Source organism: Kogia breviceps, chromosome 12 (assembly GCF_026419965.1).
Source record: "Kogia breviceps isolate mKogBre1 chromosome 12, mKogBre1 haplotype 1, whole genome shotgun sequence".
In the NCBI taxonomy this organism is placed as follows: Eukaryota; Metazoa; Chordata; class Mammalia; order Artiodactyla; family Physeteridae; genus Kogia; species Kogia breviceps.
The window spans coordinates 82,585,700-82,612,036 of NC_081321.1; the positions used below are offsets into that span (position 1 = coordinate 82,585,700).

Genomic DNA, 26,337 nt, shown 5'->3' on the forward strand with positions numbered 1-26,337 from the left:
CCCAGGACCTGGGAATTAGAAGGTCTAAATTTAAGTCCTGGCTCTAGTATTTTCTAGCTGTGTTAAGCTGGAGAAAATAATTTACTTACTTTTAGTTTCAGTTTAATCTTCTATACAGTAGATTAATAATATCAGCCTTACCCAACTCACTAGGTTGTTGTATCTAAAGAAATAAGGATGTAAAGTTTCACTTAAAAATTTCTAGGTAAATGAAGGAAATGGTTGAAATAGCAAGGAGAACTATTACAGCTCTGCACCTTCATCCCACCCAGCCCCAAACCAACATTTTACAGAGGTGAAAATGACCACCCAATGACATCTAAAAGTGGGGGAGGGGAGAATAACACTACCTCTGAGGGATGTATCAGAAAATGCCGCGGGGGGTCTATGGGGATGGCCAGGGGATAGTTTACACATATGGTACAACGCCTGACCCTTTTCAAGCAAGGGAAAGGAGATATATGTGGATTGACTGTTTACTCACTTAACATTTATAATGTCCTATAAATGAGGCACTATTCAAGTAACTAGGTAGCCTAAACAAACAAAACCTGTTCCTGCCATCAAAGAGTTAACAGCCTCAGAGGGAAGGTAAATTCCTAGTGCTAGGACCTTGAGCTCTATCATTAGACTCTTGTTCAAAGCCTTGCTTGACCATTTTGTAGATGTGTTAACTTGGGCAAGTTATTTCACTCTCAGCCTCAGCTACCTCATCTATTGGATATAATAGTATCTAACACAATTTTGTGAGGATTAAATGAGATTATGCATATATAGTGTTGAACAAAATGCCTAGCATATGTCAAGCTCTTAATAATGCTATTATTGGGCTTCCCTGGTGGCGCAGTGGTTGAGAATCCGCCTGCCGATGCAGGGGACACGGGTTCGTGCCCTGGTCCGGGAAGATCCCACATGTCGCGGAGCGGCTGGCCCCGTGAGCCATGGCCGCTGAGCCTGCGCGTCCAGAGCCTGTGCTCCGCAACGGGAGAGGCCACAACAGTGAGAGGCCCGCGTATCGCAAAAAAAAAAAAAAAAAAAAAAAAAATATCCTTAGCATAATTGAAAATAGAAGCAAAGTGCTATGAAAACATAAGGGATGGAGTGATTCTATCTTGTTTAGCCAGAGATGGATTTACAGTGGAGATATTATTTCAAAGGTGAAAATGTCAGTTTAAAGTTAAAAGGACTGGCCCTGAAGTCAGACTTGGATTTGAAACTTTGCTCTGTGGATTTTTAGCTATGTGGTTGTTGTGAGGATTAAGCTAATGAAGTTTAAGTACTTAGAGAATGCCAGACACGACTGTGGTTTAAATTTATATTTTTGTTAATTGCTATTTAATTCTCAAAGTATGATTTTCAAAAAGTTAAAAACGTGACTGTCATACAAATATATAATGAATGTGCATCAAAGATTTGTTAACTCATATTGGCAAGAACCAACAAGATAGGGTATAAAGTTAGTTCACTCATTAATGTGACTTAAATCTGTTGCACATGTTCATTATGTATTTATATCAGAGTGATTTTTTTTTTTTTTTTTTTTTTTTTTTTTGCGATACGCGGACCTCTCACTGTTGGGGCCTCTCCGGTTGCGGAGCACAGGCTCCGGACGCACAGGCTCCGGACACGCAGGCTCAGAGGCCATGCCTCACGGGCCTAGCCACTCCGCGGCACGTGGGATCTTCCCAAACTGGGGCAGGAACCCGTGTCCCCCGCATCGGCAGGCGGACTCTCAACCACTGCACCACCAGGAAAGCCCCAGAGTGATATTTTTAACTTTTAAAATCACACATTGTCAAAATATACATGTATTTGAAAAGTAATAGTTACATGCTTGAGATTCTTTGTACTAAAACCTGGGAGGGGAGAGTGCATGGTGTGAAGGTGAATAGAGTCAGGGCTTTTACTGAACAGTCTGTGCTGAAACTGGCTTATACTGGCTCATGAGAACCAGTTGTGCACATCTCTTCCCAACTCTGTGTTCTGGTGTTTGGTGAGTTCAGGAAAGCTTGAAATCAGCCATTGTGACAGTATTTTCACCACAGAAAATGATAAATACTACAAATCAGGACTTTTTTCTTGGAGATCCGGTTGTTAAACATTTACCAGCACAGTGTAGGATGGATTGAAGGGGGAGGAGATTGCAAATGTATGGACATTATTTCATAGGCAGTGTCAAGTCTTGGGAGACTTCTATGGTGACTGAATTTGGGGAAGATGATCAGATTTCTGATTTAGAAAAATATTCTGATAACCATACTGGCAGTACAGAGGACAGATCATGAGAAGAGAATGGAGACAGGAGCCTTGAGAAGGTGGCAGCATTACTATTTTTGGTGAGAGATAAGGCAGTATCAGTAAAGGTAAACAAACAAAAAAGGGTCAAGGACAAATTCCAGAGATTAACACAAGGATTGGAGTTGAAGTTTACTGAGGTTTTTAGTTTGGGGCACTAGGTAGATATTGGGGCACACCACTAACTGAGACAAGTAATATAGGTGAAACAAGCAGTTTTGGAGATAAAATTGTTTTGGATTTGTTACCTTTAAGGTTATTTCAGGACCCCTGGATAGAAACATTCAGGTTGCAGTTGGGGGTAGAAATTCTTCTTTAGGATTTATTGGTATCCAATGATAGCTGAAGTCAGAAACAAAAATGATCTTGATCCAGGATCAGGTAAATATGAAGGAAAGAGAAAAGGGAAGCTTTTTGAAAGAGCCTATATTTTTGAAAGAGCCTATTTTAAAAGATGAGAGGTGAATAGAAATGATGGTTACTCTGTGATGTAAGACTGATAAAATATTTTTTACATGGGGGATCCTATCAATTTAATATTGTTAGAGAAAATAGAATGACTAAAATTGGACATAACTAACTTTGGACTTTCAATGACTTTTTGATACAAAGGAATATAGACACCAATAGAGTGCCTGACTTAAAGGAGTTTGCCATGGCAAAGGTAACAGAATGATCACATGATAAAAGGATGATGATGATTACTAACAGATACTTGACTTTTATCATTTACTCTTCATAAAACAATTCTGCGGGGCTTCCCTGGTGGCGCAGTGGTTGAGAATCCACCTGCCGATGCAGGAGACACGGGTTCGTGCCCTGGTCCGGGAAGATCCCACATGCCGCGGAGCAACTAAGCCCGTGAGCCATGGCCGCTAGGCCGGAGCCTGTGCTCCGCAACGGGAGAGGCCACAACAGTGAGAGGCCCACATAACGCAAAAAAAAAAAAAAAAAAAAAAAAAACAATTCTGCAAGGGGGGATTATTATAGTATTCCATTTTACAGATGAGGAAGCTAAGGTGTAGAAAGGTTAACTAACCTGTCCAAAATATATAGTGGCAGAGCCAGGATTTGACCCAGGAGTTTGAATGCAGAGACTGCACTCTTAACTACTATCTTTGATTTCAATAATAGGACCTACTTCATAAATTGTAAAGATTAAATTAGTAAATATACATAAAGCTCTTAGAACAATGTAACCACACGCATTAAGCCCTGTGTAAGTATTAACCCTTATCTTTATCGCCCTATGTTACACAGCCATTTTGTGGCAGAGTCCGGATTCCAACCTATAAAATTCGTTCTCTTAACCATTAACTATACAGACGAGTGAGCCCAAGACATTAGGGGAACATAGGAGGAACACCTAATTTCAGGAAGGGGAAAGGAGGAGTGTGTCAGAAGTCTAGAAGCTTTTTGAGATAAATAAGACACAAAGCTCCGTCCATAAGAACAAGCAGACAGGGAAGACTGTGAGTTTAAAAAGCGAGACGGTTGACGTGTTGACGTGTTCCGTGTTTCTAACAGAGTGGTTGGATCGAACAGTCAGAAGGGAAGTGGCGGGCAATGAAGCTTAAGAGTCTTCACATCCAGTTCCGTGCTGCGTATGGCTTTGCAATTTATTCTTCAGAAGACGTCACTGTCTGAACTATACTATTCGAACACAGACACACCCACAACCTTCCCCGCAACCCCCCACAAAGAGGGTTCGTTATAGGGGTTAGAAGAAACTCCCAAGAGCGACTCAATCTGAAAAAGTAAAGAACAATCACACATTGGGCGAAAAAACCCAGCGTTTTCTCTCTTATTGGATCTGGCCAAGACGTAAACGGGTTGAGATAGGAAGCATGGTACGACTCTTGCTGGCAGGCTGGGCTGCAGTGCAATCTCTGGCTTCCGGCGTCCTCAGTTGCTAAGGGAGACCGGAAGCGCCCTTACGCTCCTTGGGTGCAACCATAGAGTGCCGGAAAAAGCGTGAGCAGAGGGGTCGGGAAAAGGAAGCAACTGCGGTTAGTGCTAAAATGACGACCTTAGTGCTGGATAACGGAGCCTACAACGCCAAAATCGGTTACAGCCATGAAAATGTCTCGTAAGTGTTCGGTTCCTCCGAGGGACAAAGCATATATGCCTAGTAGTTACGTATGTTACGCTTTATCTTGGGACGACTGTAAACTGCAAACGCCCCCGCGCGGCCCTCAGGCAGAGGGATGCTCTGGTTGGAATTGGGTAGTTTGAATGCTTTTAAGTGGGACTTTGTTACTAACTTTGGGCTACGTGGCCCCGGAAGTGGGACGTGTTTCGTTTCGTAACAGGAAATAGTTCAGGAAAATAGGCTTCTAAGGAAGCGTTTCCCGAAAGAGGGGTCCGTACACAAAGTTCATGAACCCTCAGGAATCGTGGGCAACGTTTTGTGTGTATATGCATTTTTGGGGGGACGCGATCATAGCTTTCATTAGCTCCTTAAAGGGTTCCATGGCCCCCAAAAGTGTAAAAACCACTGTTTCAGTGGCTGTAGACTTTGAAGGCTTTGTACTTTAGCCCTTCTAAGTGCTCATTGGCTGACCTGGTTGATCAGACTCAAACAAATACTACACTGGCTTTCATAAACGATGTTTGAGTAGAGACTAAGCAAATTAAAAGACACGCTTTTGCTCTAGAGTATTCACAGGGGACTTTTCCCCTTGCTCCCTCCTTTCCTTTTTCTTTTTTTAGAGGACAAACTGCGTAGGAATGTATATTGTTACAGTCTTATTTTGGCAGTGTGTATCATTGTTCTCATCTTTTGACAGCAGTTCTGTTATCAGTTACTTAAGGAATAATTTAGAAGTCTTGATAAGAGTAGGTGCGGAATACTCTATCATGTATAGACATTGTGTATGGTGACACAAAGGTGGGGGGAGAAGCAAGCTAAATAGTCAAGAACAGTAAATAGACTAAAATTGTAATACAGCCATAAGGTTGACTACAAGGCAGGTTTCAAAATTATGTCCTTGGGCTTCACTGGTGGCGCCGTGGTTAAGAATCTGCCTGCCAATGCAGGGGACATGGGTTTGAGACCTGGTCTGGGAAGATCCCACATACTGCGGAGCAACTAAGCAGGTGAGCTACAACTACTGAGCCCGTGTGCCACAACTACTGAAGCCCGCACACCTCGAGCCTGTGCTTCACAACGAAGAGAGTAGCCCCCAATCGCCACAACTAGAGAAAGGCTGTGTGCAGCAATGAAGACTTAATGCAACAAAAAATAAATAAAATAAATAAATTTTAAAATATATTGTTTAAAATTATGTCCTTGAAGATTATTTAGTAGAGAAAGTGACAGCATAGTAAGTGAAATAATCAGATATAAAACATTTTTACAGTGTTATCCCAATTAATGCAAGGATTTTAATCGCCTTTAGCGCAAAATAATCCTTATACCAAAGTGGAATTTTGGGGTGACAAATTATGCTCCCCTTCACTTTCTCTCTGTCCCTTTCTCTGTATGTGTGTGCATATATATGAACACACACACGCATACACACACATACATGTCTACACATGTATGATGGATAATGGTTCTAGTTTGTCTTCCTAACCAGTTTGTAAACTCATGGTGCGCAGCAACCATATTTAAAACTACTTCCTACATCTGTACGTTATAGGATATTGCTGATTGAAAATCTTTGACTCCATGGAAGCTTAATTTTATGGTCAGAATTTAGAACTTGCAAATTTTTTTTTTTTCTTACCAGAATGGTGTTAAGAATTTTCCAGGAACTTTACCTCAGCCCCTCTTCACCTCTATGCAGTGGCAGAACCAATACCCACCCGTAAGGGTGTCCTGAAGATTATTTGAGAAAGATACTGGGTCCAGTACAGAACTGGTATATACTAGAACCTTTAAAAAAAAAAAAAAAAAGCATGTAAAAATTTTTTGAAGACAATGAGAAACGCTGGTTTTGGATATTTTTTGACATCAAGGGTGGTGGTTAGGTAAATGTATTTTTAGGAACTAAGTATTTAGGGAATAATTACATTATTTGTTTCTTTGTTTATAGAGTTATTCCTAACTGTCAGTTCAGGTCAAAAACGGCACGTCTTAAAACTTTTACTGCTAACCAGATAGATGAAATAAAGGATCCTTCTGGACTCTTTTATATTCTTCCTTTTCAAAAGGTAATTCAACCGTATGTCATTTCTAGCATTAAAGACCTAAACTGAAGGATAATTTGGAATGTATATTTAAGATTTTGTATGTATGAAAATATTTTTGAATCTCTGAGAAAAGTTATTTAAATTTTAATTGAGATCTTATTAAAACCAAAAGTTGAATTTAAATTGTCGTGTTAAAAAATGACCATGATTAATTATATATACTTCAATGAAAAAAATTCAACTATACTTCAATAAATAAAAATAAATGACCATGATTTAGTTACTGAATGTGGGTACTGAATTTTACTTGTTTATGTTAAAGCTGAATGAAACGAACACATTAAAGAAAAAGAGTTTAGAGATGCATCTCTACATATTGGTGTGTCTTTTGAACCCTTGATATTTTGGTTATTGTTAATTTGTAATATTTGGAATTTCTACAAGGAGAAAAACATACCAATATAATAGGTTTGAAATTCAAACAGCATTAGACTGGTGAATGTGACCATAAAGAGATAAGAATCAGTGATTTAGAATATATTAATCTGATTTTTAAAAAATTGTTCAAATATTTTTGATAATTAAATTCATAAAACAAATTTTTTAGGGCTACTTGGTGAATTGGGATGTTCAAAGACAAGTCTGGGATTACCTTTTTGGAAAAGAAATGTATCAGGTAACAAATTGGAGTATGTATTCAAATTTCTATTTCCATGTCTTATTCAAACGAAAAATTTAAATCTGTACTTACATCTTAAGATTTATAAATTTTTGAATGTTTCTTATATATATTTAAGTCACTTAATCTACTGTGCTTAACTTTGATTTTCAAATAAGTGCAAGTGAATGGAATTTCCATTGTGAATTGGAATTTGAAGTTGAGAAGAGATAGTCTGTATGAAACTTAAGATTAAAATTTTCACTTCAGATTTCTGCTATTCTTAGACCAATTCACTGTCTAATTTTTTTCACAATAAAATATTTTTGCTGATATATCTGAATGTGCAAATGATACAATATTAAAATTTTGTGCATTTAATATCTTTAGTATGACTTTAGGTATACTGAGAAAATGTTCAAATTTTAATGTTTCTTAAGAGTGTGTGGGAGAGAATTATGTAAATGTTAAATATTCTAAAGCTTCTCACCTTTTAACTTTTAAAAACAAAATAACAGTCCCAGTGCCTATAGTTGTATCATTTATTACTTTTGCATAATTATCTTTAAACAATTTGACAGTACCATTTTATCAATGCTACAAGAGAGTTAAAATTATATAATAGTTAAAGTGCATGTATTCTGTAACCAGACTTCCCAAGTTCAAATCATAGGTATGTCACTAACTAGTTATATGGACCCTCGTAACTCGTTCAACTCTTTTGTGCCTCAGTTTGCTCACCTTTTAAAAGGGAATAATAGTAAAATGTGTCTCCTAGGGTTATTGTGAGGATTAAATAAATGTGTTTATATATGTAAAACAAGTACTTATAATTATGACTACAAAGTTACAAAACTTTGGGAATTTTTTTCCTCACATAGGTTGATTTTTTAGACACTAATATTATTATCACAGAACCATATTTTAACTTCACTTCAATTCAAGAATCAATGAATGAAATCTTATTTGAAGAATACCAGTTTCAAGCAGTATTAAGAGTAAATGGTGAGTTAAAGTTTTTATTGAAATTGAGTTATGTGAATATGAATATGAATAAAGAAACACTTAAGGTCCAAGAATATTTGGTGACATTCTTTTTGATTTGAAGGAAATAAAACCTGGAATTTAAAAACTAGATGAACCCTTAGAGATTATCTAGTCAGACTTCTCTCACTTTATCTTTTTACTGATATGATATTTCTCCCTAATGAAGTTACTAGCCACATATTTCTAATCTCTGAAAGATTATTGTTTCTGAGTTAGTTGTCTTTTCTGTCACTGATGTGTCTGCTATTGTTATTATTATTGTTTGAAATAATGCTAATAGCTCAGGCTGCCAATATGAGGGAAAACAATCTGTAAATATTATCTAGCAGTAAGTTTATTAAAGGCTAGAATCACATTACATGACTGTACAAAGAAAGTATTCACATATTTAGCTTGTAGAATTTAAGTCTGTATAAGCAACAGTATACTGTAATGGTTAGGAGCATAATCTCTAAAACAGTGTTCTGAAACAAGGGTGATTTTTGCTCCTGGGGACATTTGACAAAGTCTGGAGACATTTTTCATTGTCACAACTGAGAGGGTGCTACTGGCATCTAATGTGTAGAGGACACAGATGGTGCTAAACATCTTACAATGCACAAAGTCTGGAGACATTTTTCATTGTCACAACTGAGAGGGTGCTACTGGCATCTAATGTGTAGAGGACACAGATGCTGCTAAACATCTTACAATGCACAGTAAAACCCCCAACAAGGAGTTATCTGGCCAAAAATGCCAGGAGTTCCAAAGTTGAGAAACCCTGCTCTGGAGTCACACTGTCTATGTTTGAATCCTAGCTCTGTTACTTTCTAGTCATGTGACCTTGGGCACATTATTTAACTTCTCTTGTGCTTCACTTTCTTCATCTATGAAATGGGATTGTTGTGAGGATTAAAACACACATACTCATGGAGTTTAGAATAGTGCCCAGCATGTAATAAATGCTCAGTAAAAATTATCTGCTGTTAAAATAATTATTATGAACTGTGAAGTGAATATTTACCTTTAAAAGTTGATCACAAATTTTTTTATCATTTTCCACAAAAAATATCATGTTTTAAAGTTTAAGCATTATAAAGAGCTTGTGACAGAATTAGGAATGTTATTATAAATTAACATTTTTCCTATAAATAAAGTTTTTGTCTTTCTGCTTGTTTTAGTTTGCTACCTTTCTTTATTTATTGCTTTAAATTAATTATACTCTTATTCAGTGTGTTTATTTTTTCTTTATCTTTTTTTTTTTAAATAGCTGGGGCTCTCAGTGCACATAGGTATTTCCGAGATAATCCTTCCGAATTATGCTGTATCATTGTAGATAGTGGATATTCCTTTACACATATAGTTCCTTATTGTAGAAGTAAAAAGAAAAAAGAAGCAATTATTCGGTGAGTTGCATTCAATTTTCATCTTAATTCTTAGAATAAAACTGAATGAAATGTGTAATAAACTGAACCAAATTTGAATTCTCCCTTTTTAGGATAAATGTGGGAGGAAAACTCCTAACCAATCATCTAAAAGAGATTATATCTTACAGGTAATACTTAGCTTTGATTCTTTGGGAGGATGGAATGCTGGGGATGAACTTTTTAAAGTAATTTAAAATTATTCCTTACCTTTAGTTCTAAGTTCAGGTGGCAGTGCTATATTATTGCTTAGAAGACTATATGGTATGTATAAATACTAATGATGTTCAGGTTGAAAAGCTTTCTAACATATGAAATGGTAGTGTCCACCAAAAAGACATTTCTAAATTCTAGAGAGCTTAATACATTAATAATATTTTAAAATTACAAATGTACCTGTACCTCCTAAAACAAATTTTAAAATGCGTATAAGGAAATAAGGATCCAAAAAGAAAATAAATCTCTGCCTTCCCTTTCCATTTCTCTTGTCAGTTTTACTCCATACACAGCATAATATTTCAACTTTATTATCTTTTACTTTTTTAATATCTATGAGCCTTAATAATATATTGATATGTTTCTGAATTAGCCATTATTAGTTGAATGTCCACTATTAAAAGATGAAGAGTTAGTGTACTTAATCATGTGCCAACTCTTCTCCTGCCTCCTAAATTTTATTAATGCTATTATTTTTAATTTTATTGTGTTTAAAAACATAAGTAGAATTCTTAAATCTCAGTTTTTGCTACATTAACTTTGACCAGTATGATACTGTCAGTATCTCTTGGCTTCCCTCTGTGTTATATGTGAAAATAAGTGCATCTACATATCCTTCTAACTTTCTTCTCTCCTTTTCTTTCTCTCAGATGTATCATTACTTTTTTAAACAGCTTTATTGAGATATAATTCTCATACCATACAATTCACCCATTTAAAGTATACAGTGCAATGGTTTTTAGCATATGCATCCATCACCACAATCAATTTTAGAACATTTCATTACCCCCAACAGAAGCCCAATCCCCTTAGAGCTGTCTTACCCATCTCTAGCACATTAAAAAAAAAAAAACTTTATTTTGAAATACACAGGAAGTTGCAAGAATAGTACACAGAGCCCTGTGTACCCTTAGTGACATTTTATATAACTAGTACAACATAAAAATGATAAAATTGACGTTGGTGCAATACTGTTAACCAGACTACAGATTATATTCAGTTTTCACTTTTTTTTACATGCACTTGTCTGCGTGTAGCTCTGTGTGATTTTTATCCCATGTATAGACTCATAAACACTGCCACAGTCAAGATACAGAACTGTTCCACCATTACAAAGGAACTTCTATGTGCTCCCCCTTTATATTTGCTCCTCCACCTGTCCCAGTACCTTGGCAATCGCTAATCTGCTTTCCATTTCTATAGTTCTATTATTTCAAGAATGTTAGAGAAACAGAATCATGTAGTATGTAACCTTTAGAGATTGACTTTTTTCATTGCTATACCATTTCTTCTTAATTATTGAAATTTATAATATTTACATAATGCTCTTTACTATAATTAAGTCTTCTTGCCTTGATTATAGATTAATTTTAAAAATAGAAAACTTACAAATAGTATTTACAATATTATGATTATGTGAATGTTACTCATTATGAAACCAAATAGAATTAGGCTCAGCTTCAAAAAGTTTATATGTTTAATTCCCTTTCCCAGAAACAGCATATTAGAAAGGTAAGGGAAGGCTGATACAGATGAGGACATTAACCAAAACCCAGCCAGTTTGAGTCCAAAGCCTATATACTTAGTCCTTCTGAATGAAACACTGAATAAAAGAAAATTCATATATTTTTAAAAGCAAGGCTGTTGAAGTCCAACTTGAAGAGAAGAAGCTAGCAGGAACAACTAGAAATACTTATGAAAAAGAATGATAATGAAAAAGAGACTTCTCTAGTAGATGATAAAAAATTTTAAACTAATAATTAAATTAAGGTGACACTTGTATAAGAATTAACTGACAGGGACTTCCCGGTGGTACAGTAGTTAAGACTCTGTGCTCCCAAGGAAGGGGGCCTGGATTTGATCCCTGGTCAGGGAATGAGGTCCCACATGCATGCCACAACTAAGAGTTCGCATGCCGCAACTTAGGATCCCACGTGCTGCAACTAAGACCCAGCGCAACCAAATAAAATAAATAAATAAATAAATATCTTTTTTTTAAAAAGAATTAACTGACAGATCAGTGACACTGAATTGTTAATCCTAAATCAAACATTATATGTAAAAGAAAAGTAATTACATACTAAAGCATCAGAAACCAATGAGGAGGGGAGTAACTGTTTGAGAAAGGATACAGGGAAAGTTGCCTGTTTGGAGAAAAATTAAGATTTTACTTTGCCTCATGCACTGAAGTTCAGATGGTTGTAAGACTTAAATATAAAAATAAAAACACAAGAAATATTTAACTGAGTTGCTAAGCATAAAAACAGTGGAAGAGGGCTTCCCTGGTAGTGCAGTGCTTAAGAATCTGCCTGCCAAGGCAGGGGACACGGGTTTGAGCCCTGGTCTGGGAAGATCCCACATGCCACAGAGCAGCTAAGTCCGTGCACCACAACTACTAAGCCTGCGCTCTAGAGCCCGCAAGCCACAACTACTGAGCTCACATGCCACAACTATTGAACCCCACACTCCTAGAGCCCATGCTGTGCAACAAGAGAAACCACTGCAATGAGAAGCCCACGCACTGCAATGAAGAGTAGCCCCCACTCGCCGCAACTAGAGAAAGCCCACGCTCAGCAACAAAGACCCAATGCAGCCAAAAATAAATAAATTAATTAATTTATTTTTAGAAAAAGAAAAACAGTGGAAGGAGTAACAAAGGGTGTGTTTTCTTACAACTTCTTTTTAAAATAAACTTTTTATTGAAGTAAAACACATATACAAATAAGTTTAAGACAGTGAGTGTACAACTCAGTGAATTTTCAAAAAGTGAATACACTGATGTAACCAGAACACAGGTCAAGCAGAATATTACCAGCACCCTTAGCCCCCTTTTGTCTCTGTTTAGCCTGAAAACAACTGACTTAAGGACAGGATAGATTTTGCCAGCTTTTGTTTTTTAACTATGTAAAAATTTTAAACCTTATGTACATCAAAAGCCTTTGTAAGCAAAAGTAAATAATCCTGAGAAATAAACCTGAAAGAAATATGACACAGGGTTGTTTTCTTTAATATATTAAGAGCTCTTATCAATCCATAAGAAAAACACTACCCCAGTATAAAATGGTTAGATAATTTTCAGAATACAGATGGTCAGTGGCACAAATAGATAATCATTGGAGAATTACATGCTGTCAAAGGTTATAAAATGGATAATTCTCAGACATAAAAAGTGTTAAACATCTGTAGTAATCACAGATTCATTTCATATATTTATGGAGCATTTATTTAGGAGCTTGGGATGCAAAACAAAAGAATTCCTCTTCCTCATGGCACATTCTATTTATTTATTTTTTTTTTTTTTGTGGTACGTGGGCCTCTCACTGTTGTGGCCTCTCCCGTTGCGGAGCACAGGCTCCGGACGCGCAGGCTCAGGGGCCATGGCTCACGGGCCCAGCCGCTCCGCGGCATGTGGGATCTTCCCGGACCGGGGCACGAACCCGTGTCCCCTGCATCGGCAGGCGGATTCGCAACCACTGCGCCACCAGGGAAGCCCCTCATGGCACATTCTAATAGAGAAAATGCAAATTAAAATACTACTATTACAATCCAAATTAATAGATTTTTTTCAAAAGGTGTTGCAGATTTGTGATATGGACACTCTTATTTGCTGTTGGTTAGAGTATAATTTGAAATAACTTTTCTGGTAAACAATTTTGCAATATACCAAGAGACTAAGTATTTCATATTATGTGTCCTAGAGTATGAATAAATAATGGGATAATCAGTGATCTCGATTAAGATGCCTATATTTTGAGTACAGGGACTATGCTAAACACTTTACATGTATGATTAGAATTATTTACTTCTTGCAGCTGTATAAAGTTGGTGAACTTATTACCTTTTTAGAGTTGAAGAGATTGAGTCCCAAAGAGATAAAGTAATTTGTCTACTAAGTTGTGATTAACCCTGTCTCAGACTCCAAAGTCCACGTTTATAAACACACGAATATTTTTCCTCCTGATCTAAACTTTCAATATTTGGAACATGGATAAATACATTTTAATAGATCCCTCTGGTTGAAATATGATAGGGCAATAAGAACCTGCTGTATAAAAAGGTAAATAAAATTAAATTTAAAAAGAAATATGAGGGCTTCCCTGGTGGCGCAGTGGTTGAGAGTCCGCCTGCCAAGGCAGGGGACACGGGTTCGTGCCCTGGTCTGGGAAGATCCCACATGCCGCGGAGCGGCTGGGCCCGTGAGCCATGGCCGCTGAGCCTGCACGTCCGGAGCCTGTGCTCCGCAATGGGAGAGGCCACAACAATGAGAGGCCCGCATACCGCAAAAAAATAAATAAATAAAATAAAATAAAATAAAATAAAAAGAAATATGATAAGGTATTAAATCATATTTTTAAAGAATATGTAATAGCATAAGAAAATGTTTATGAGATTATGTTTGGGCTAAAACATAAAAAGTAAAACTATGGGCAGAGAAAAATATTGAAAAGAAATAACCTCACATTTTTGTTTGTTTTTAAAAACATCTTTATTTTGTATATTAAGCCTGTGTTGTGTCTGATTCACTCATCAAATATTTAAGCATCTACTTTTTGCCAATTACTGTGTGCGGCTGACTAACAGTACTTCTCTAATAGGAAAAGAAAGTGCACATAGTTACGGCATTTTAGCAAGATTCTATTCAGAATGGTTGGAAGAAAATGTTTCCCTTTAATTGGATAATCCTTGCTACTTAAAAGCTCTATTTTCAATTTCCTTCTACAAACTGGACTGTTTGCCCTCAGAGGGATAATGTGGAGATTAAATAAGATAATGGAATAGATATTCCATAAAGTTAAAAATATTTTACACATTCAAAAATTTAATAATTTTAAAAAATAAGTTACCTGAAAATTTAAGTCTAGAAAAATATTTTAAATGATAATTGTAAGTTATGTTTAAATTTTTTCTTTTTTTAAAATTAGTCATCAATTTTATACAGATCAGTGTATACATGTCAATCCCAATTGCCCAGTTCATCACACCCCCACCACACCCCCGTGGCTTTCCCCCCTTGGTGTCCATACATTTGTTCTCTACATCTGTGTCTCAACTTCTACCCTGCAAACCAATTCATCTGTACCATTTTTCTAGGTTGCACATATATGCGTTAATATACGATATTTCTTTTTCTCTTTCTGACTTCACTCTGTATGACAGTCTCTAGGTCCATCCACGTCTCTACAAATGACCCAATTTCGTTCCTTTTTATGGCTGAGTAATATTCCATTGTATATATGTACCACATCTCCTTTATCCATTCGTCTGTCAATGGGCATTTAGGTTGCTTCCATGACCTGGCTATTATAAATAGTGCTGCAGTGAACATTGGGGTGTATGTGTCTTTCTGAATTATGGTTTTATCTGGGTAATGCCCAGTAGTGGGATTGCTGGGTGGTATGGTAGTTCTATTTTTAGCTTTTTAAGGAACCTCCATACTGTTCTCCATAGTGGCTGTATCAATTTACATTCCCACCAACACTGCAAGAGGGTTCCCTTTTCTCTACACTCTCTCCAGCATTTATGGTTTGTAGATTTTCTGATGATGGCCATTCTAACTGGTGTGAGGTGATACCTCATTGCAGTTTTGGTTTGCATTTCTCTAATAATTAGTGATGTTGAGCAGCTTTTTCATTACTTCTTGGCCATCTGTATGTCTTCTTTGGAGAAACGTCTATTTAGGTCTTCTGCCCATTTTTGAACTGGGTTGTTTGTTTTTTTAATATTGAGCTTCATGAGCTGTTTATATATTTTGGAGATTAATCCTTTGTCCGATGGTTCATTTGCACATATTTTCTCCCGTTCTGAGGGTTGTCTTTTCATCTTGTTTATGGTTCCCTTTGCTGTGCAAAAGCTTTGAAGTTTCATTCGAGGCCATTTGTTTATTTTTATTTTTATTTCCATTACTCTAGGAGGTGGATCAAAAAAGATCTTTCTGTGTTTTATGTCAAAGAGTGTTCGTCCTCTGTTTTCCTGTAAGAGTTTTATAGTGTCCGGTCTTACATTTACGTCTCTAAGCCATTTTGAGTTTATTTTTGTGTATGGTGTTAGGGAGTGTTCTAATATCATTCTTTTACATACAGCTGTCCAGTTTTCCCAGCACCACTTATTGAAGAGACTGTCTTTTCTCCATTGTATATCCTTGCCTCCTTTGTCATAGATTAGTTGACAATAGGTGTGTGGGTTTATCTCTGGGCTTTCTATCTTGTTCCATTGATCTGTGTTTCTGTTTTTGTGCCAGTACCATATTGTCTCGATTACTGTAGCTTTGTAATACAGTCTTCAGTCAGGGAGTCTGATTCCTCCAGCTCCGTTTTTTTCCCTCAAGACTGCTTTGGCTATTTGGGGTCTTTTGTGTCTCCATACAAATTTTAAGATTTTTATTCTAGTTCCATAAAAAATGCCATTGGTAATTTGATAGGGATTGCATTGAATCTGTAGATTGCTTTGGGTAGTATAGTCATTTTCACAATATTGATTCTTCCAGTCCAAGAAATGGTATATCTCTCAATCAGTTGGTATTATCTTTAATTTCTTTCATCAGTGTCTTATAGTTTTCTGCATACAGGTCTTTTGTCTCCTAGGTAGGTTTTTTCCTAGGTATTTTATTCTTTTTCTTGCAATGGCAAATTGGAGTGTTTCCTTAATCTCTCTTTCAGATTTTTCATCATTAGTGTATAGGAATGCAAGAGGTTTCTGTGCATTAATTTTGTGTCCTGCAACTTTACCAAATTCATTGATTAGCTCTAGTAGTTTCCTGGTGGCATCTTTAGGATTCTCTATGTATAGTATCATGTCATCTGCAAACAGTGACGGTTTTACTTCTTTTCCATTTTGTATTCCTTTTATTTCTTTTTCTTCTCTGATTGCCGTGGCTAGGACTTCCAAAACTATGTTGTATAATAATGGTGAGAGTGGACATCCTTGTCTTGTTCCTGATCTTAGAGGAAATGCTTTCAGTTTTTCACCATTGAGAATGATGTTTGCTGTGGGTTTGTTGTATATGGCATTTATTATGTTGAGGTAGTGTCCCTGTAAGCCCACTTTCTGGAGAGTTGTTACCATAATTGGGTGTTGAATTTTGTCAAAGCCTTTTCTGCATCTATTGAGATGATCATATGGTTTTTCTTCTTCAATTTGTTAATATGGTGTATCACACTGATTGATTTCTGTATATTGAAGAATCCCTGCGTCCCTGGATAAATCACACTTGATCATGGTGTATGATCCTTTTAATGTGTTGTTGGAATCTGTTTGCTAGTATTTTGTTGAAGATTTTTGCATTTATATTCATCAGTGATATTGGTCTGTAATTTTTTTTTTTTGTAGTATCGTTGTCTTGTTTTGGTATCAGGGTGATGGTGGCCTCATAGAATGAGTTTGAGAGTGTTCTTTCCTCTGCAACGTTTTGGAAGAGTTTGAGAAGGATGGGTGTTAGCTCTTCTCTAAACGTTTGCTAGAATTCACCTGTGAAGCCATCTGGTCCTGGATTTTTGTTTGTTGGAAGATTTTTAATCACAGTTTCAATTTCATTACTTGTGATTGGTCTGTTCATATTCTCTATTTCTTCCTGGTTCAGTCTTGGAAGGTCATACCTTTCTAATAATTTGTCCATTTCTTCCAGGTTGTCCATTTTATTGGCATAGGGTTGCTTGTAGTAGTCTCTTAGGATGGTTTGTATTTCTGCCGTGTCTGTTGTAACTTCTCCTTTTTCATTTCTAATTTTATTGATTTGAGTCCTCTCCCTCTTTTTCTTGATGAGTCTGGCTAATGCTTTAATTTTGTTTATCTTCTCAAAGAACCAGCTTTTAGTTTTATTGACCTTTGCTATTGTTTTCTTTGTTTCTATTTCATTGATTTCTGCTCTGATCTTTATGATTTCCTTCCTTCTGCTAACTTTGGGTTTTGTTTGTTCTTCTTTCTCTAGTTCCTGTAGGTGTAATGTTAGATTGTTTATTTGAGATTTTTCTTGTTTCTTGAGGTAGGCTTGTATAGCTATAAACTTCCCTCTTAGAACTGCTTTTGCTGGATCCCATAGGTTTTGGATCATCATGTTTTCATTGTCATTTGTCCCTAGGTATTTTTTGATTTCCTCTTTGATTTCGTCAGTGATCTCTTGGTCATTTAGTGACGTATTGTTTACCCTCCATGTGTTTGTGTGTTTTAGGTTTATTTCCCTGTAATTCATTTCTAATCTCATAGCATTGTGGTCAGAAAAGATGCTTGATATGATTTCAATTTTCTTAAATTTACTGAGGCTTGATTTGGGATGCAAGATGTGGTCTATCCTGGGGAATGTTTTGTGGGCACTTGAGAAGAAAGTGTAATCTGCTGTTTTGGGATGGAATGTCCCATAAATATCAATTAAATCTATCTGGTGTATTGTGCTATTTAAAGCTTCTGTTTCCTCATTTATTTTCATTTTGAATGATCTGCCCATTGGTGTAAGTGGGGTGTTAAAATCCCCCACTATTACTGTGTTACTGTCGATTTCCTCTTTTATAGCTGTTAGCAGTTGCCTTATGTATTGAGGTGCTTCTATGTTGGGTGCATATTTATTTATAATTGTTATATCTTCTTCTTGGATTGATCCCTTGATCATTATGTAGTGTCCTTCCTTGTCTCTTGTAACGTTCTTTATTTTAGAGTCTATTTTATCTGATCTGTGTATTGCTACTCCAGCTTTCTTTTGATTTCCATTTACATGGAACATCTTTTTCTATTCCCTCACTTTCAGTCTGTATGTGTCCCAAGGTCTGAAGTGGGCCTCTTGTAGACAGCATATACATGGGTCTTGTTTTTGTATTCATTCAGTGAGCCTGTGTCTTCTGGTTGGAGTATTTAATGCATTCATTTTCAATGTAATTATCGATATGTATGTTCCTATGACCATTTTCTTAATTGTTTTGGGATTGTTTTTCTAGGTTCTTTTCTTCTCTTATGTTTCCCACTTAGAGAAGTTCCTTTAGCATTTTTTGTACAGCTGGTTTGATGGTGCTTAATTCTCTTACCTGTTGCTTGTCTGTATAAAGCTTTTGATTTCTCCATCAAATCTGAATGAGATCCTTGCCAGGTAGAGTAATCTTGGTTGTAGGTTCTTTCCTTTCATCAGTTTAAGTATATTATGCCACTCCCTTCTGGCTTGTAAAGTTTCTGCTGAGAAATCATCTCTTAACCTTATGGGAGTTCCCTTGTATGTTATTTGTCATTTTTCCCTTACTGCTTTCAATAATATTTCATTGTCTTTAATTTTTGCCAGTTTGATTACTGTGTGTCTCGGCATGTTTCTCTTTGGGTTCATCCTGTATGGGACTCTCTGTGCTTCCTGGACTTGGGTGGTTGTTTCTTTTCCCATGTTAGGGAAGTTTTTGACTATAATCTCTTCAAATATTTTCTCTGGTCCTTTCTCTCTCTCTTCTCCTTCTGGGACCCCTATAATGCAAATGTTGTTGCATTTAATGTTGTCCCAGAGGTCTGTTAGGCTGTCTTCATTTCTTTTCATTCTTTTTTCTTTATTCTGTTCTGCAGCAGTGAATTCCACCATTGTGTCTTCCAGGTCACTTATCTGTTCTTGTGCCTCAGTTATTCTGCCATTGATTCCTTCTAGTGTAGTTTTCATTTCAGTTATTATATTGTTCATCTCTGTTTGTTCTTCAATTCTTCTAGGTCTTTGTTAAACATTTCTTGCATTTTCTCGATCTTTGCCTCCATTTTTTTTCTGAGGTCCTCGATCATCTTCACTCTCATTATTCTGAATTCTTTTTCTGGACGGTTGCCTATCTCCACTTCATTCAGTTGTTTTTCTGTGCTTTTATATTGTTCCTTTATCTGATACATAGTCCCCTGCCTTTTCATCTTGTCTATCTTTCTGTGAATGTGGGTCTTGTTCCACAGGCTGCAGGATTGTAGTTCTTCTTGCTTCTGCTGTCTGCCCTCTGGTGGATGAGGCTATCTAAGAGGATTGTGCAAGTTTCCTGATGGGAGGGACTGGTGGTGGGTCTAAATTTTTTTCATTTCACGTTACCATTTTTTTTCTGTTTAGGCAGTTACATGTTATGGATGAAACACATGTGATTAATCAAGTGAAAGAAGATGTATGCTATGTGTCTCAGGATTTTTATAGAGACATGGATATTGCCAAGTATGTATAATGGTAACCTAAGAATTGGAAAGTTGATTATTGGGGAATGTTACACATAGTTAAAATATTTCATAAGTCTATGTTTTGTTTTCCAGGTTGAAAGGAGAAGAAAATACAGTAATGGTAGACTATGTTTTGCCTGACTTTAGTACAATTAAAAAAGGCTTTTGTAAGGTAATTTTTTAAAGTTTATTTTATTTTGGCATATAGTTTGTTTACAGTGTTGCATTAATTTCAGGTGTACACCAAAGTGATTCAGTTATACATAAATCTATTCTCTTTCAGATCCTTTCCCATAGAGGTTATTACAGAGTATTAAGTAGAGTTCCCTGTGCTGTACAGTAGGTTCTTGTTGATAAGTTTATATATAATAGTGTATGTTAATACCAACCTCCTAATTTATCCCTCCCCCCACCTTTCTCCTTTGATAACCATAAATTTGTTTTCTAAGTCTATGATGTAAGGTAATTTAAAAAATACTTTATATTTCTTCAAGTGACCACCTCAGTCAGGTTTGAGCAACATCCATCTGGGATGGGTGGAATCTCACAGAGTTGTTGATGACTGCTTTCCTGCCTGGTGGCCATTTCTTTAGGCACCAGTGTATGAATGATTAGTTAATATCTCTACCAAAGTTATTTAGAAAAAGAACTATCTGCCATGATAGCACATGGGACAAATCTGGAGATTAACAGTATCATTACCTATATTATGGTTTACCCTTTCGTGTTTCCTTAAGAATTAGTTTTAGTCCAGTTAGAAGTAGGTTATTTGTTGTGAATATAGCTGACCCAAGGCTCTGCTATCAGATTGTAGTTGAAAACAGCAAAATCCAGTACACTTTCAAAGTGTGAGAAAAGTTTATCTTGGATGTCAAAACAAAGTAATTTCTCCCTATCTTTGATCGGCTCAGGTGAATTATCCATTCTGTGGTTGGGTAAATGTGAAGTTTGCCCTTCTAGTTACTGGCTTGGTGAGGAATGGTAGGAAGTTAAAAATCTTTGGTCAGAAACTTAAGCACAAGGAGATATTTTCACAAGGGGACATGTATGTTAATGTTCATTGTAGTATGCATTAAAAGACTGAGAAATTGGGAAGAACCTAGGTAGCCATTAATGGTAGAAAAATAGATAAATTTTGATATATTCATATTATAAAATTAGCAGTGAAAATGAAGTAGAGCTACGTGATCATCATGGATAAATCTCAGAAATGTGTTTCTGTCTAAAACATGATGATGTCTAAAAGCAAGTTTTAGAAGGACATATACCATTTCAGGCTATTCAGAATAATTATTATGTTTAGGAATTTATAAATATGAAGTAAAAGTATGAAAACTATGTATGTGAATGATAACACCAAATTTTAAAGGGGGGTGTTATATCTGTGAAGTTACATTAAAATGGTTGATGGATATATGGGTTTTTTTCTTTTCAAAAAATATTATTTATTTTTTGGCTGTATTTCATCATTGTTGCTGTGCGCAGGCTTTCTCTAGTTGCAGTGAGTGGGTGCTACTCTTTGTTGTGGCGCGTGGGCCTCTCATTGCAGTGGCTTCTCTTGTTGCGGAGCATGGGTTCGCGGATCATGGGCTCTAGGCACACGGGCTTCAGTAGTTGTGGCACATGGGCTCAGTAGTTGTAGCTTGCATGCTCTAGAGCACAGGCTCAGTAGTTGTGGAGCATGGGCTTAGTTGCTCTGAGGCATGTGGGATCTTCCTGGAGCAGGGCTCAAACCTGTGTCCCCTGCATTGGCAGGCGGATTCGTAACCACTGCGCCACCAGGGAAGTCTGGATATATGGGTTTTATATAATTATTTATACTTGTTTTTAATGCCTGAAATTAAAAAAATTTGGTGGCCAGATTATTGAGGTGAAATACACATCAGAATTCAGAGAAGGCTATCCAGGTCCTTATAAAATCAAAATCATCCTGTAATGTCCTTAGAAACATATCCTTGTGGAAGGACTGAGGCTGGCTTTCAGAAGTGGGAATTGTGACAGATTATGGGATCATGTTGTCTGGCATGAACTGGGGAGGGAAACTGGAAGCCCATGTCCCACTTAGGATATGGAAGGTGTATTTTTTTCTTTACAAGACAAGGAAAACTGCCCCAAACATATAGATACCAAGCCACTTTCTCATTAGGCACATTTGATCATCCTCATTTATTATAGCTGATTAAAACAGTCCAGTGATATAAAACACCTTGTGGAGAATTTATAGCACTCTGGACTCATGGTGGTAAAGTAATCCGTATTTCTACAGGGATGGACCCTGAGTAAAGTCTCAGTAATTCCCAGTTCCTCCAAACCTGACTAAAAATCACCTGGGTCACTTGAAGAACAATTGGTATCCATGTTCTCAGTTCCTGTCCCTGGAAATGCTTAGTGCCTAAGTGTGAAAACTTAAACTTAATCTCTAAAAGAGAAGAAAATCTCTTCCGGATGATTGGACTTATCAACTATGTTTGGAAATCTTTCTCTTTTTTAAAATGTAGTTCTCTGCTGCCCTGCAAATGAGAACTTACCAGTTTATTGGACGTTATCTGCTGAACTCCGCCAGTTTCCTTCCCAAATCATAAGCCTTGATTTCTGGATCCTACACCTTACATAGTGAGCTAGTAGAGTTGTGGTTGTTCCCCCAGTTGATTATTGTTTTACTCATCAGTTTTGGAGAAAAAAGGCAGAAGCCACATTGTATTGTTTGCAGCTCTTTTATTGGCCTTTGGCCTTGTGATCAAAAAATCTTGTTTTCACTGCACTTCACTGATTGAGTATAGACTCCTTGTTACTTGTACACTTTAACATCAGTTGAGTGGACATAGTCAGTTGGACTGAACTTTTACCAGATGATGGAATGTTACATCAAATATTTATTTCAGAAATAATGGATTAATCTTTACTTTGTCAATTAATATTAAAATTTTTACCACAATACATGTTAAGTTGTGTACATCTTAATAATTTTTAAGGATTAGAAATGGTTAATTTTCTATATGTTAGGATTACTCCTAAAATGTATTTTTTAAATTTAATACTTGATTAACTTGTTTTCATCATTGCCTGACAATCAAAATCTTTGATGAGGGCTGTTAAATACTTATGAAACTAGAAAAACAATACTGCATAAGATGAAAGAGAATTATACTTGTTTGAGAGCCTTTATACTTAGAATATTGTTAAACTTGGACCTTGATAGTTTATTCAAGAATATACAACCTTGATTTTCTAGTACTGATGATAATAACAATAATAATAAGGTCTGTAATATTATTACTGATTACAACAGATAGAAATTCCAGTTTTATTTTTTAACAGAAAGAGGATGCTTACAAAAGTGTAATGAATGCTTTACTGACCTAAATTGAGAAAATTGCCCTCATAGTTAACTGTTACCACTTTCTGCAGAGCCATTGTAGTTTAAACATTTCTTTCATGGTACCAGAATGAAATTTATGAGGGCTGTACAGTAATCATGACTTTCATTGACTAAAACAGCAACTCCCAGCAGCCTTTATAAATTCCTTCGTTTGTCTATGTCTAAAACAAAAATCTTTTTTGAAATTGTACTCTTAGAAACAGAAAATACTTGTAGTTCCAGATTATATATTAATGATTAATGGCTTTAGAGCTAACATTCAGCAAGGATATCTAGTTCTGGCTTTTCCCCCAGTTAGATATTTGACCCTGGGTCAGTCACATGATCTTCTTCTGTAAAATCAGGGCTGTGGACTAGAAAACCTCTAATGTTTTGTCAAATTAAATTCTCCAAGTCTATATCTGTCTCAAGTTATTTTGAGTGTTGACAATATGAGTTATATCCTGTACACTCAAGCCAATATCATTTTTAAATGAATTTGTAAATTTATAGGAAGTATATTCCATTCTGCCTGAGAAGGAAGAATACTTTATCTGTGAAGAAATAATATTCTTCTCTTTGCTAGTAGAACCATAGTTTAATCGGGTTGAAAGTGATATGTAGTTTTCCTTGTTCTTCCTAGGGTATTGTGAATTTTGTGTAATTTTTAGGATATTTTTATTGAAAAATAATGTTTCAAGGGACTTCCCTGGTAGTCCAGTGGTTAATAATCCATGCTTCCAGTGCAGGGGGTGCAGGTTTGATCAACTGGTCTGGGAACTAAGATCCCACATGCTGTATGATGTGGCCAAAAATTTTTTTTAAAAAAGAAAGTTTCAAGCATGGAATTTCCAAATGATAGAAATCAGAATCACTCATATCCAGGTTAAGAGAGGCAATGTAGTAGGAGGAATATATTGCGTGTGCTTGAGTTATTAGTTGAATGATCTTGAGCAAGTCATGTAACCTTGCCTACCCCAATTGCATCATTAGTAAAAGGAAAATATATCTACCTTACAGGGTTATATGAGAATTCAGTATGATAATGTATGTAAAATGCCTAAAACAAACACTGCATTGTTGACTCGCATGCTATACTGGGTAGTGGATATGTGATGGTGAACAGTGTAGATAATGAAGGATAATACAGGGTGATAGTAAGAATACTAGCGGGACCTTTTATTTGGGAGTCAGAAGAAGCCTCTCTGAGGAAGCTGGAACCTGAACAGAGAGTAGATGACTAATTATATCAAGGAATAGTTTTTATATACTTTACTCTTTAACAATAAATTATTAATATTTCTTTTCCTGTATTTGAAGTATATTTATATTTATATTTATATAGAGGATTGAGATATACTCTTTTACAGGTGGAAAATTGCATATATGAGTCAAATGAAGTTAATGTCTTTAACAATCTAGAAGAGCTGATGAGTCTTATTACAATTGAGAGGGAGGGACCATTATTTTAATGATGTGTAGAATGCTGTAGAAGGAGATTATTTTTTTCTGGCCCCTTCAGGAGCACAGCTCACAGAGTGGGTGGGTTAACAGAAAATAAATAGCAAAAGAATTTCAGTGATAAAGTCCATGTATTTGCTTAAATCACTTTGGAAACTGGTTTTTGAATAGAGATTGAATAAATAATAAAGAAATTTAATGATGTAGGCTTTTTGCACAAGGGAAAGGGGAAATCCTAATAGAATAAAACCATAGTGCCCAATAAACATCTAAGGAAAGGCCAGGGGAGTGAAAGTAGATAGTGGTAGAAACATAAGGTACAGTGTTTTTTATTTAGAGTATGTTCTTTGTTCTTTAGAAACTGGATTCACTCTGTTCTTAGAGGTAGATTATGAAGTTCCTTCTCCTCTATTATCCTTCTCTTTCTGTTTTAAAATATGTGGAATAAAGCCAGATTGTCTTTGGGGGAATAGCTATATTAAGAGTCAATAGTTATTTATTTGTGTGGTTAGGCAACAGCAGAGAAGACCACATTTTTCTAACTTTTGAGAATCCTGAAACTTCCAAGAACATGGTTAATATATTGGTATTACATATTACTAAATGTTATTAGTGATGTGAGCTAGATAACATAACTTAAACTTTTCATCTTATTTTTCTTTAAGCCAAGAGAAGAAATGGTGTTAAGTGGAAAATATAAATCTGGGGAACAAATTCTTCGTCTGGCCAATGAGAGATTTGCTGTTCCAGAAATACTCTTTAATCCTTCTGATATAGGAATTCAAGAAATGGGAATTCCAGAAGCTATTGTCTATTCAATTCAGAACTTACCTGAAGGTGCATAAATAATGAGGAGTAATGATATATTTTAAACATCATAAGCTCTGTGAACCCTAGAGAAGTCATCTGTTTCTTCTAAATAATTTGAGCAAATGGCTACTTTATTTGCAGAGATTTCCAGATCTAACTTGAATAATTCTTTATTGTACTTTATTTTACTTGAATAATTCTTTATTGGTCCTAGATTACAAATTTGATATAGGAAGAGTAATTATGGTCTGCTTAAATTTGAAGAAATTCATCTCTTTATAAGTATTAAATTGCTATATCCATTTACAAAGTTTTAATGTAAGCCAAATTTGCACAGAGTAGAAATTTATAATTTAACAATTTAATGGGTTTTAGCTGTTGATGAGACTGGTTTATTCCTTCTGTTATATTTTGATTAATATACAGGAAGTTAGTTTTAATGAGATTGAAGTATAGTGCTTCACAGTGATTTCTGGGTTCTCCTGAAGCATGATTTAACTAAATAATGTTCTAAAGTTTTGGAGTACCTTTATAGCTTAAAAATGTCTTCCTAGTTCATAAGGAACAGTGTAGGCATTGGAGAAGATCTTGCCTATGCAATGTCCTTTCCTCCCATTAAAAAAGAAAAAAGTCAGATAATACCATTACCTTAATATAGTTATTTCACAATTTCATATTGAAATCTCATTTTATTTAAAGTTGCAGTCATGAGATATACAACATTTTGTACTACACTGTTTTAATGTTGTGTTGTTAAGACTCAATATTAACGTAGCAGTACTCTGTCCCTGTTTTGTGAACAGAAGCATTAG

The 26,337-nt window shown here is 35.9% G+C and overlaps 1 protein-coding gene across 2 annotated transcripts in view; it reads left to right on the forward strand.

Moving 5' to 3' along the window:
• ACTR6 (actin related protein 6) overlaps positions 1-26,337 on the forward strand; it is a 37,705-nt gene that overhangs the window by 1,261 nt on the left and 10,107 nt on the right. For both annotated transcript variants that reach the window (XM_059081973.2, XM_067009962.1), the window contains exons 2-10: positions 3,823-4,384; positions 6,336-6,453; positions 7,040-7,108; positions 7,972-8,095; positions 9,387-9,522; positions 9,615-9,671; positions 19,796-19,894; positions 19,990-20,068; positions 25,381-25,552. In XM_059081973.2, the coding sequence (XP_058937956.1) occupies positions 4,317-4,384; positions 6,336-6,453; positions 7,040-7,108; positions 7,972-8,095; positions 9,387-9,522; positions 9,615-9,671; positions 19,796-19,894; positions 19,990-20,068; positions 25,381-25,552 (922 nt within the window). In that variant the 5' untranslated portion in view covers positions 3,823-4,316. The remainder of the gene's footprint in view (positions 1-3,822; positions 4,385-6,335; positions 6,454-7,039; positions 7,109-7,971; positions 8,096-9,386; positions 9,523-9,614; positions 9,672-19,795; positions 19,895-19,989; positions 20,069-25,380; positions 25,553-26,337) is intronic.